Source organism: Piliocolobus tephrosceles, chromosome 1, assembly GCF_002776525.5.
Source record: "Piliocolobus tephrosceles isolate RC106 chromosome 1, ASM277652v3, whole genome shotgun sequence".
Taxonomy (NCBI): domain Eukaryota; kingdom Metazoa; phylum Chordata; class Mammalia; order Primates; family Cercopithecidae; genus Piliocolobus; species Piliocolobus tephrosceles.
Genome location: NC_045434.1, coordinates 81,512,184 through 81,525,474, shown reverse-complemented (window position 1 = coordinate 81,525,474; position 13,291 = coordinate 81,512,184). Strand labels below are relative to the sequence as shown.

The 13,291-nt window shown below is 39.7% G+C and overlaps 1 protein-coding gene across 1 annotated transcript in view; it reads right to left on the bottom strand.

Moving 5' to 3' along the window:
* Nucleotides 1–1,532: 1,532 nt before the first annotated feature.
* Nucleotides 1,533–13,291, bottom strand: part of CNIH3 (cornichon family AMPA receptor auxiliary protein 3) — a 300,156-nt gene continuing 288,397 nt past the window's right edge. The window contains exon 8 of the mRNA XM_023203656.1: nt 1,533–1,712. Within this exon, the coding sequence (XP_023059424.1) occupies nt 1,616–1,712 (97 nt within the window). The 3' untranslated portion in view covers nt 1,533–1,615. The remainder of the gene's footprint in view (nt 1,713–13,291) is intronic.

Sequence of the window (13,291 nt, the reverse complement as noted above, 5' to 3'; positions counted from 1 at the left end):
CTCCAGGGAGAGATGTTATCTTACTACCCTGCAATGTAAACAAATCTTTCTCAAGAAGAGGAGTGAGGTCTTTATCTTTATTATCCTAGACCATCTCCTGGGAGGGAGATATTCTCACTATCTTTACAGTTCTGGAAAGTAAATAAATCTAAGGAAAGTGGCTGTTAATGCCTAGATGTGAAGGAATATGAGAGATCCATAGAAACTTGCCTCCCATTCCAACAACGTAATAAGATATTAATAGACCACCTTTTTTGTTTGCTTTTTCTTCCTTTGTTAAACAAATATCTACTCTTTTATTCACTCACTCAAAGTCAATTCACATATTATTAAGTGACCCCTATGTGTGTAGGTAGATGTGCTGGTTGCTGTGCATAAAGCCCTAAGTTAGGCAAACACAGTCCTTACCTTGGTGGAGCTAACATTGTGATTTTAGCTCCAGATAGTCTGCAGCTGTCTTTCTCAGTGACCTGCAATGGGGCTGACTCCAGATAATCCAGTTGTTTCTGTGCATCCTCTAAAAGCCAGAATGGAGAATTTAACAATTCACAAAATCTCTTCAGGGAGTTGCTTAACTAGTAAAGGAGCCTATACTTAGGCTATGAACCCAAAAGTATCTGAGACAGGTCTCAATCAATTTAGAAAGTTTATTTTGCCAAGGTTAAGGACACACCCATGGCACAGCCTCAGGAGGTCCTGATGACATGTGTCCAAGGCGATTGGGGTACAGATTGCTTTTATACATTTTAGGGAGACATAATACATCAACCAATACATGAAAGATTTACACTGGTTTGATCTGGAAGGGCGACAAAACTCGAGGAGGGGGACTTCCAGATCATTGGTAGATTTAAACATTTTCTGATTGGCAATTGGTTGAAAGAGTTATTATCAGTAGAAAGTTATCATCAGTAGAAAGGAATGTCTGGAGTTATGGAGACCAAGGTTTTATCATGCAGATAAAGCCTCCAAGTAGCAAGCTTCAGAGACAATAGATTGTAAATGTTTCTTATCAGACTTAAGGCCCCTATTGATGTTAATGCTGCAGAGGAGTGATGAGCCATGCCCAATCCCCTCTTCATCCAGCCTGAACTACTTTTTCAGATTAATTCTGGACTGCTCTTGGCCGAGAGGAAGGGTCCATTCAGATGGTAATATGGTTTGACTCTGAGTCCTCATCCAGATCTCAAGTTGAATTGTAATCCCCAGTGTTGGAAGTGGGGCCTGGTGGGAGGTGATTGGCTCATGTGGGTGGTTTCTAAAGGCTTAGCAGCATCCCCCAAGTGCTGTCTCATGATAGAGTTCTCATGAAATCTGGTTGTTTAAACGTGTGTGGCACATCCCCCACCCTCTGTCTCCTGCTCCTGCCATGTAAGACATGCTTGCTTCCCCTTCACCTTCCACTATGATTGTAAGTTTCTTGAGGCCACCCCAGAAGCAGAGGCCTGTACATCTCTCAGAACCGTGAGTCAATTAAACCTCTTTTCTTTATAAATTACCCAGTCTCAGGCAGTTCTTTACAGCAGCTCAGGAATGGACTAATGCAGATGGTTAGGGGGCCTTCCAGTTTTATTGTTGATTTACAAGTCTCATCAGTAAGTCAGGGTATTGAAAGTTAAATCCTCAGGAGGCTCCACCACACATTCATGAAGTCCAGTGAGTGAGTTGATGGTGTTACTATTAATGCTGAGGATATCCAGGTGCAGAAAGGACTGAAAAGACAAGGAGATGGACAACGGTTTTCTCCTTAGAATATAAATCATCTTAGAAACAAATATTCTTCCATTTCCACAATAATTACTATCTTTGTTTCTTTGTTAGATAATACCTTTTTGGTGCATGTGAAAATAATGTATCTTACTGTAAGAATAATTTTTGAAAACATGTAAAAAATATAAAGAAATTAATAATCTCTCATCATGATGCCACCTAGACAGAACTATTGTTAACTTTCTGGAGTATTCCTTCTGGTCAACTTATATTCACATAGGTAGACATCTATAGGGATTTTGAGTGTTTTTTCTTTTACTTAATTGGAGTCCTATTGTATCTGGAATTTAGTTTACTGCATTTCCCATTTAACATATAAAATAATATCAAAACCATTTTAATGGTTACACACTGGTTCATCAAATATATAAATATTAATTTATTTAACCAATGCTCCCCCAGCAATGTTGGCCCTTATCTTGTGTTTTGCTTTCTGCTATGATAAACAGCTTGATGAACAGTATCTTTTTTTATACCTTTTCCCCTACACCTCTCTGTTTATTTCACTGGGATTGATTGATAACTGTGAAATTATTAAATTAAAGGATGTAGGGGCTGGGCACAATGGATCACACCTATGATCTCAACACTTTGGGAAGATCTCTTGGGTCCAGGGGTTCAAGACCAGCCTGGGCAACATAGTGAGACTCCATCTCTACAATAACTATAAATACATAAATTAAAATTTAAAAATTAAAGGGTAAAAATATATATTGCTGAGCTGCCCTCTGGAAATTCTGTACTATTTTACATTCTCCCCTAGACTATGTAGGGGTGGAGGATGATAGAGAGAGGGGTGAGAAGAAGGTGAGAAAAAGGAAGCAGGGAAAAGACAGAATTGCAATGCAGACTGCACTATTGAGTTACTCTTTATGAATCCTGGAAGCTTGTCCCTCCCCAAGTACACCTTAAAGATGCCAATCAATTTTCTTGAATTTGGCTCCTAGAAAATAGGCTCCTACTGACCAGTGCTTCCAATCCTTCTGAATTCCCCAGGAATTCAAATTCCCATCTGAATTCTCAGAGATTCTAATGATGTATGAAGTCACTTACAAGTCTTCAGTTTTAGAACTTAAGAGATTTTTTCTCCCTTTTCAGAACATTTCAGATGGTGAGAGGTGTCATATTGAGCCTCAGTCATACTGCTCAAGACTGACTCTTTAAATAATATCCAGATTACCAAAGCAATTTTTTTTAGTGTCTTTGTTTTTCCTTCTCTCAATGTATATATTCTTATTTCAAAAAATATGCTGTACTCAGTCTTTAAACCGGAAATGCAGAAAATACTATTAGAAATAAACCATCCATAGTCTTCACAAACACAGTCATTGTTAACATTTTATTATGTTTCCTTCCAGGCTTTTATTTATGTATACATATATATTTTACAACATTGTAAACCTACTACAAATGCAGTTTCTTACTCAGCTTTTTCCCACTAAAGAGCCATAAGCATTTTCCCATGATATTACATAACCCTCATAAACATTCATTTTTATGGCTGGATGATATTCCAGTGAGAAGATGAATCTTAATTTATGTAGCTGTTCCCCTTAGGAGAACATTTAGGATATTTCTTGCTATAAAAAATTCATGTCGGCCGGGCGCGGTGGCTCAAGCCTGTAATCCCAGCACTTTGGGAGGCCGAGACAGGCGGATCACGAGGTCAGGAGATCGAGACCATCCTGGCTAACACGGTGAAACCCCGTCTCTACCAAAAAAAAAAATACAAAAAACTAGCCGGGTGAGGTGGCGGGCGCCTGTAGTCCCAGCTACTCGGGAGGCTGAGGCAGGAGAATGGCATAAACCTGGGAGGCGGAGCTTGCAGTGAGCTGAGATCCGGCCACTGCACTCCAGCCTGGACGACAGAGCGAGACTCCGTCTCAAAAAAAAATAAATAAAATAAATTAAAAAAAATTCATGTCAACCCTTTTTGCATAAAGCTAATCTCATAGTTAGCTTTGTTCTAAAATAGAGTATTAGATACAAAATAGTAATATAGCTAATGATAATGATCACTTTTTGAGCATTTACTATAGGAATTTTACTTGCATTATCCCTACTCACAACTTTTCAAGGTAAATAATAATATCCCCAACTTGTAGATGAGGAAACTGAAACTCAGACGTTAATTTGCTTTAAGATGCAAAGCTAAGCAATAATTAAACCCAGAACTTTATTGTTCCAAGATCCCTTCCCTTTGGTCCAGATGATATAGGTACTTCACTATATCAGAGGATGCAAATATTTTTTAAGGATCTTGACATACATTGTGTTCTACTATTTTTGCCATCTTTTCCTCAATTTGGAGATTTTAAATATGAGGCATTTGTTTATGTTTGTGTGCAGGATTGTTGGGCCTAGAAAAGTTTTTAAAGTTTATATTTATATTATCTTTTCCCTCTATTCTAAGCTTAGAGGGTTAGTGAATATCCACTGTTTTTTTCTATAGTTTGCATTTGTTAATATTTAACTTTTTATTCCATCAAGAATTCAGTCTACTTTATGAAAGGTATGGAATTTAGTATGTGGAATGAGAATAAACTAATTTATCTCTCAATTTTCTAATCATAGAACCTAAATTCATTTATTACAGATATTCTCTTTCCCATTGACAAATAATAGATTCTTATATGTAGTAGAATATGTTTCTTTGCTTTCTTCTGTTTATCCACTCACTCAGTTAGTAAATATTCAGTGCCTACACATGCCAGATACTGGTCTAAGTGTCTGGATACAGTGGAGGATGATAGCAGACTTACTAAACAAATAGTAAACCAATAATTACTTAATTATAGTATTTCTAACAGCTTTGAAGAAAATATATGAAGAATACCATGGTGGCTCATAGCAAGAGTACCTGTTTTATTCTTGCACAAATATCACATTTTTAATTTCTGAAGTTTTCTGAATTTTAATACCTAATAATTTAATATTCCCTTCCTAACTCACTGCTGTTCTTGCTTGCTTATTCTGTCAGGTGAAAGTAGGAATGATTTTTTTCAACTTATGAAAATATCACATTGAACTATTGAATTAAATATATATTAAATACAGCAATTAAATTATAAAGAATTGACATATTTCACATATTCCAAAATTCTACCCAAGTTTTCTTTTATAATTCTCAATAAAATTTTGTAATTTTTTAGTTTTCTCCAAATACATCATTCAATTTTATCATTAAGTTTGCTTATAGGCATTTTGTACTTTTTCTGCTATTATAATCAGGATCCCAGTTTTTATTATATTTTATAACTTGTTTTTAATACTGTAGAAGCAAGCTATTGATTTTATGTATTTATTACACAATCAGCCACCTTACTGAGTTCGTTAATTCTCATATATTTTTCTCAGTTTTACTCCTTTGGATTTTCAATAGATGCATTTCTACCTTCAATTAATAATAGCCTTTTTCTCCTCTTTAACAATAGTTAGGCCTCTTTCTTTTTTATTCTATTTATATCAAATTGGCCAGAACACCCCAAAAAATAAACAATGGTGGTTATGAACATCCTTACTTTGTGCCTAGTTCTTCACTATTTCACTGTTTCATATGATGCTGGCTGATGATTAAATGTCATACTTTTTAATTAGTTGAAAAAAATGTCCATCTATTCTTAATTTTTAAGAGGTTTTATTAGTAACAGATGTTCAATTTTATCATATCCATTTTGATGTCTTTTCTTAATAAGCTCTTATGTAAGATAATTATTTCTTCAGATTATTAGCTACTGCGTCAGTCACATTTGGTTAAGATATTTGGTGATTTTCTTTCTAAATAATGCTGCAACATTCTTGAGTACCATGGTAACACCCTGGAACCTTGGAAGAGGCTTGGGCCTAGAGTCAGCCCACTTTGAAAGTGCAGAAACAGCCCTGTGAATTCAAGTAGAAGATGCCCGAAGCTCCTGAAGAAGAGATCCAAAACTCCTGAAGAAGAGGTCCAAGGGCAAAATGTTCTGTAATTTTGAGGGTAGGGGGGAATCTCTTTTCCTCTAAGGGAACAATGAATTGATTTGATAATGGTAGGAGTATTTCAGTGTTGTTGAGTATAAGAAAATTTTGGACATGTCTTGCTCCTGGCATGCTGTGGGTGCCAGAGCTTTCCATGCATATCTGTACCTTTGTATAGTTTGGTCTGGTAAGCTTGGTTGAAGGACATGGCCAAACATAATTTAAGATGTGAAATAAACCTTGGCCATAAGTTTTGGGTCTGGTATTTAGTCAACTTGGAGTAGAGCTTATTTGAAATAATTTCCTGATCACTTTCAGAGTCTCCTAACAGCTACATCCAAGAGCCTTGATTTGCTGAGTTGCTCATCTCATTGGCCATTGATTCAATGAACATGTATTGAGCACCACTTATGTGTCCAGCATTAGGCTGGGGTGTTTTAAAATGCAAGCTTTATTATTATATGGGCATGGTGAATTTATTATGATTTGGGATCAGGAGTTGACTGCCACTGAAAAGATAGTATGTCACCCACAGTTCCTCAGAGGAGGGTGCATGCCACGCCACACGGGGCCACATGGGGAAGCACCAGGGTCAGTCAGCAGGCAGAGTGAGGGAGGAAGTGTGGAAGGACCTTTACTGTGGTGTCTACTGGAAGGAACAGGAAGGGCAGGATAAGTGGACTTAGTGTTGGTTAGTGTGAATAAGTCTGGCACGCTGTGAGGTTTAGGAGCTGTCCGGAGTTGCCTAGGACCTGGTCCTGGGACGGTTAGGACAGGGGAATTCCAGCCCAGAGTGTGAGAGCCCTGTGAGCATCTGATAAAGGCAGTGGTTGGGGAATATGGGCTTGGGGTTGGTTAGTGGCCAGATGAGAAGTATACGTGCAGACCCATCCTTTTCTATCTCTAAGAACTAGTTAGCCCTGGCAGTAAACATCCCTTTGGGATCAACAAAGCCACCGATATCAAAACATCAGAAAATACAGAAGATTAAAATGCATGATTAATACATAGAGCTTTCAATGAGAAAGGTGATACCACAAGCCATGAGAAGGGTCAGAGGAAGAGTTTCATGAAAATACTGGGAAAAATTTCCTGATATTCCATTAATATCTCTTAACTGTGGCATCAACAGTCCAGGCTATTAAGAAGTCCTTGAGTCAACAGAAGAAAAAAATATAGGAAGAAAAGTTGACTAACCTCAGGAGAAGTGAGGCTTTTGCTCCCTGATTTTACTCTTCCCTGAAATGGGTCAAAACCAGAGACAGCTTCAAGGACAGAGCTGAGGGGCTATGACTGGAGGAGGAGCCTCTAGTGGAAGCAGGTGAAGAGGGCTGGATGGTACAGGTACTCTCTTGACAAATGGCCCTTCTTCAAATGGCTTCGGGACCGCTCCAACCCTTCTTTCCTATGCAGCTTGGGATGGGAATGGTGGTGGAAATCTACTGCTCAGGATGACTTCTTTACCTCCCCACGATGTACGGAGAAATCAGCTCAATCCCATTCTCTGCCAGGTTTATGAAAATTAATTCTTTCTGTGAGCCCATCAGTTATTACAGAGGCCAGTCTCTACTCAGCATTATATTCCAGGAAGCATGGTTCAGCAAATACAAGTGTCTAATAACAGAGAATGAGACCCAGATACCCAAACGTTTTGTTCAAAATAAGAAACCTAACAAAGTCTTAGGTTTTACCTATCTTTATATCCATTCCTGTGGAAGAAGAAAGTATCAATGAAAACTTACAACACTGACACCTTTCAGAAAACAGAGATATCGACTTAAACATTATTCCCTCACCACGACAACTAATTATTAAGTAAGATGACCATTAAGAATTGCAAAAACATTTTTTACAAGTCTTTTATTTTTAGAGGTACCACCCACAATGAATTTTATGATGCAGGATAGTTTCAGGAAAATGGAGAAATTTTCATCTTGATGAGGTTGTTTTCATCAGCAGTTGAAAGGTTGCACAGTTTCAAGGCTAAGCAATGTAATTTCATTTTTTAGCACCTAAGAAAACAGAACAGACTGACAATCTGAGGACTTACAATTTCGAAGAAAGAAGGGTAGCACAGGAAGATTAACAAATGAGTTATAGGGCGTAAGATGTTTTGCATCTATATACTTAAAAGCAATGCCAATATTTACCGACGTTCTCAAAGAATGTCACAGAAGATACAGTTCCAATCCATGACAACGTAGCTTAAAACCCTCTCTCCCTTTCTTTCCTTTCAATTTTGCTCATAGACCTTGTGGATCAAAGAGTCTCTCTCCATTTCATTTCCAGCTTGCTGTCAACACTTCTCCAGTAAACCATCCAGGTGGCTCTCAACTCCTCAACTCAAGTCTAGAAATTATCCATGTAAGTATTTAGCATACCATATGCCTGGCACATGGTGTGGATTCAAAGAGCTTTAGCTATGAGTATTATTGGGAATATAAGGTTTCTGTCAGAAACATGAAAACAATGTTGAAAAACACACCAGTATCCTCACTGTTTGCATTGTCACCATCCATCTTCCTTTCAGCCCTTGTAGGGGCAAAGGAGGCATGGCAAAAGCCAGCGGTCTCCCCAGCTCCCCCTCTTGGAACTACTTTTTTCTCTCACTAGATATTTGCCTCCTCTTTGATGGAAATGTTCTAGCCTCTCCCAGTAGATGTTCCTGCCCAGGCATTGAGCTAACAAATTCAAAGTTTCCCTTGGAAAGAAAGGGAGGAGGGAGGTTCAAGGATTCTCTTTCTTTCACAGTCAGGAGGATAGGAAAGATGCTGTAAATCTCATAATTCAGTAACTTGTTTCTTGATCATTCTTTTCATCAAGGTGATAATATCTTAAAGGCCAACCTTTGGAGGGTAGGTCTAGAAAAATGGTCCACAAAACCCATTTGGCATGGTTTCAGTCTAGATCACTGGTCTTTGGGTATGATGAGGGGCAGGGCTGGAAGGGGGAAAAAGAAAGTGCTCAGTCTCTTAGGGGCACTTTTTCAAATTCTACTGCCTCTTTACAGAAACTCGAAGTCTCCTCTCCACTGAGACTCACATTGACTTCTCGTTCTCTCAAACTCAATCAAATACCTTGTTTGTTGGTAAATCTCATTGACTTCACTTCAGACCATGTCCAGAATCTAACCACTTCCTGGCACTTTCTCTGCCATCATTCCAATCCAAGCCGCTGCCAACTCCCACTTGGGTTATTGCAGTAGTCAACCTGTATTAGTAGCCTATTGCCACTGCAACAAACTCCTCAAATTGAGTGACTTAAAACAACACAGATTTATGTTCTCACAGTTCTGAGGGTCAGAGGTCTGAAGTGGATTTCACTGGGCTAAAATCAAGGTGTCAGCAGGGCTGCTTTCCATCTGGAGACTCCAAGCAGAAGTCATTTTCTTGCCTTATTGAGCTTCTACAGATGACTCGCATTTTATGGCTCATGGCCCCTTCCATCTCAAAGCCAACAATAGTTGGGCAAGTCTTTCTCACACTGCATCACCCTGCCTGCCTCTCTCCTGCCTTCCTCTCACTTATAAGGACCCTTGTGATTTCATTATGCACCTGGATAATCCAAGATCATCTCCCCACCTCACGGTCAGCTGATTAGCAACCATAGTTCCATCTGTAACTTTAATTGCTCCTTGTCATGTAAAATAACATTTTCACAGGTTCCAAGGATTTGGATGTGGACATCTTTGTGGGCCGTTACTCTGCTCACCACACCTCCTAACTCACTCCCAGTTTCTTGCCTCCCTTAAATCACTTCTTCACACAGTAGCCAAAGTGGTCGACTTAAACCACGTATCACATCACCTCACTGTGTTCAAGACCTTGCGAGGGCTCCCACTTTGTAGTCCCGACAGCCCTCAATACCAGTAAGGTCCTTATGAGCTCTATGAATGTATTTGCTGAATTCGAATACTCCTATCATTCCTGGCATCCACCCCACTGCATTATGGGAAATAAGACTGCATTCTATTTGCTAATGTTTTATTTAGAATGTCTTCGTCTATATTCAGAAGCGAAGCTGGTCATTTGCTTTCTGTGTTTTGTTTTGCTTTGTAGAACAGATTGGGGGCTTTGCGTCTTCTATAAATGAAATTAGCATGGAAGTCATTTGTTTCTTAAAAGCTTGAAAAAATTCCATGCCTTAAAACATTTCTTTAAACTTTACTGAGCCTTAAATTGACTAAGCATAACGAACAATAGGTAACAATGTGAAGAAGCTCCCCAAGATTTTTTAAAACACCTGTTTTTAGTTGCCATTCTCCAGAATCTTTTCCATTCGATTCTATTCACTTACTCTAACCCAAATTGAATACAAAAATTTTGACTAAGGCACTCCTTTCTAACCCATTCCCAGTCCTACCTTAGAATCTAACTCCTGAGGTGCTCACACTATTGGGGTTTCAAATTAGCTTGCTGTCCAGATGTCTGGCCCTATGAACCAGAGGGCTGGCCCAGTGCACAGGTGGCCTGTCATGCTGGTTAGACTGAATGAATGAGCTGAAGAAAAGATCTGTGATCTTTTTCTAGGACTCTGGATTAATTAGAAGACCCACTGTAGGGGAATTCCATCCCTGGATCCCCCTACATGTACCCTCTGATGTGATAGAATAAAAATGAAAATAGAATCAGCTACAATGGTTTCCACACGTGTTAAGACTGGTACTCCCTAGCCAGAAGAAAGTCATTTCTATGTTAGTCTAACGGAAGAATCAAATGTTGCCCCCCAACACAATTTTTAAAATTTTAATTAAAACTTACTAACTTGAAATTTATGTACAGTTATTCTCCTTAATGTCACTTTAGCCAATTTTATAAATTATCCCTACTTGAAAGCCCTTCAGATACTTCAGACACCACTCTCAGAAATAGCCCGAATCCATTACAAGGGTGAGTCACACGTCAAATATGTAAACACAACTTTAGAGTGGAGACTGGACATTCACTCTGTGCCTTAGGACAAGCCTTTGCTGTCCTGAGAGTTGATGAGAGCAACTCCAGAACCTTTGACTGCCAAATAATCTGAGGGTCTTTGCCTATCGGCTAAACCACACAATTGCTATCAATATCAGGCTTTCTTCATGTTTCAGACGTCCCAAGATGAAGAGAGATGTAGTTATAGATGTCACTTCTATGCATGCCGTCAGTGCTTACTGCAGAAGGTAGTGGATCCCTAATAGAGTGTGAAGGGAAGTATTCCAGTCCACCTTGCAACTAACCCTGTGTTCAGCACAGCAGCCTTAGCAGTGTATCCACTACACAAGAAGACAGGAAGTCAACAGCATGCTCCCAGCTGGTGGGATTAGCATGAACATTCACAGCAATGTCCAGCAGCAAATGACTGCCCTGTTACATAGCTTCATATTTTCCTCTCTCTTTAAACTACTCAAGTCAATCAGAGAAGTACTACATATTATAAAGCGAGGGGGCTAACTAAATGACACACAAGACCATCAGTTCCATTATATTACAGCGGCAACCTGTGAATTACATAATCCTTGGCCTCAGGTGACTTATAGTAAAGTTGGGCAAAAAAGAAAACAGAAAGGGAAATTATCCATGTAAGTATTTGGCATACCATATGCCTGGCACATGGTGTAGATTCAAAGAGCCTTAGCTATCAGTATTATTATGATTGTTATTGGGAATATAAGATAACTGACAGAAACATGAGAACAATGTTGAGAAACACACTGGTATCCTCACTGTTTGCATTGTCACCATCCATCTTCCTTTCAGCCCTTGTAGGGGCAAAGGAGGCATGGCAACTGAGCCCTTGCTGGAGGGTTGCTCCAGGGACAGCAGCTTGGGATAGGGATCCATTCTTTTTTTTTTTTTTTTTTTTTTTTGAGACAGAGTTTCCCTCTTGTTGCCCAGGCTGGAGTGCAATGATGTGATCTCGGCTCACCGCAACCTCCGCCTCCTGGGTTCAAGTGATTCTCCTGTCTCAGCTTCCCAAGTAGCTGGGATTACAGGCATGCACCACCATGCCCATCTAATTTTGTATTTTTCTCAGAGATGGAGTTTCTCCATGTTGTTCAGGTTGGTGTCGATCTCCTGACCTCAGGTGATCTGCCTGCCTCGGCCTCCCAAAATGCTGAGATTACAGGCAGGAGCCACAGCGCCCAGGCAGGAATCCTTTCTTAGCCATCCAGGAGCACAGTCAGAGGGGAAAGACCAAGGCAAGACCTGAAGAAATGCTGAGAGAGTCTGAGCCAGGGAAGCCAAGCCAAAAGCCAAATGCTGCTGGATCGTGGGGAAGGATGCCATGGGTCAGGAGCCAGGTAGAACTCAGAGGAGAAAAGAAGCCAATTTGGAGCAACTCAGGGAGGATCCAAAATGGTGCTGGAACCACAGCCATAGTTCACCTTTGCAGGTCACTGGGCATGGCCACGTTTAACCATCAGAAAGCTGAAGGGCCAGGGTTCATACACAATACTATAGGACAGTGGTTCTCAAAGAGAAGTCCTTAGGTCCAGCAGCATCACCACAACCCTGGAACTTGTTAGAAATGCAGATTCTCAGGCCTACCCTAAACCTACTAAATATCAACGTCTAAGAGTGGGCCCTGCCTCTGCAATAAGGAACTGCAGTCAGGTGAACTCTATAAGTCAGCATTTCCCTACTTTAGCTGTATAAAAAACCACCTGGGCAGATTAACAAATACCCAAGCTCGCAACCCACCCTACATCAATTAAATCAAAATCTTGAGGAGTGGAGCTGTGGGGGCATTTGGCCTTTTTTTTTTTTTTTTTTTTTTTTAGCTCTCTGGGTGATTCTAATGGTGGAAACCACTAGCTCTAAACATCTTCCTAAGGATAAATCCCTTTATAATTTAAGGTATTACTAAGGCATCATTTTTACCCATGCTGGACACAGTGTAAAGACCGTATGTTCCAATTTTATCAGCCCTTTTCTTCAGGTTTCATGTAGCCTTAAATGAGACGGCTTATTGGAAGGACTTTCAACAACATTATCTGATTGTAGTCAGCGAGGCTTTCTCTTCACCCTGCTGAACGGATTACTCTTTGAGTGAGAGAGTAGAAACTATAATCCTTTGAAGTGAGTAAGGACAAGCTTTCCAGAAACCTGGGATCAACACAACCCAAATGAAGGCAACTGTGTGTGTCGTCTCCGGATAGCTGGTAAAAGACAAGTGCTTTTTGAACTGAGATGAAAATTAATTCAGAGGTCAATACAGGTTCATTGTGTTCATTGTGATGGAAGATCCACTCACTAATTTCATTTGGGGATTAAATCTTTATTGTCTACTCTGCATTTCCATGTTTTCACAGTTTCTTTGCTTCTCTACTGAATTTCAATCAGCAGAGGAAAGGACATTGTTATGCCTTCTCTGTTTCTTCATTTTTTTCTCTTGCATCCTTGTTCAATTCCTCCTGCTCTTCCCTTCCTCCTTCTCCCAACCCCACCGGGTCTGAAATGCCCTGTATATTTGATGTGAATTACACATCCTTGAGACTGTGACTTGCTTGTGTTAAGACCACTTGCAGCTACCTCCAGCCATAATTGCAATTATAATTGGATGCAATTATTTGCTAAGTGTG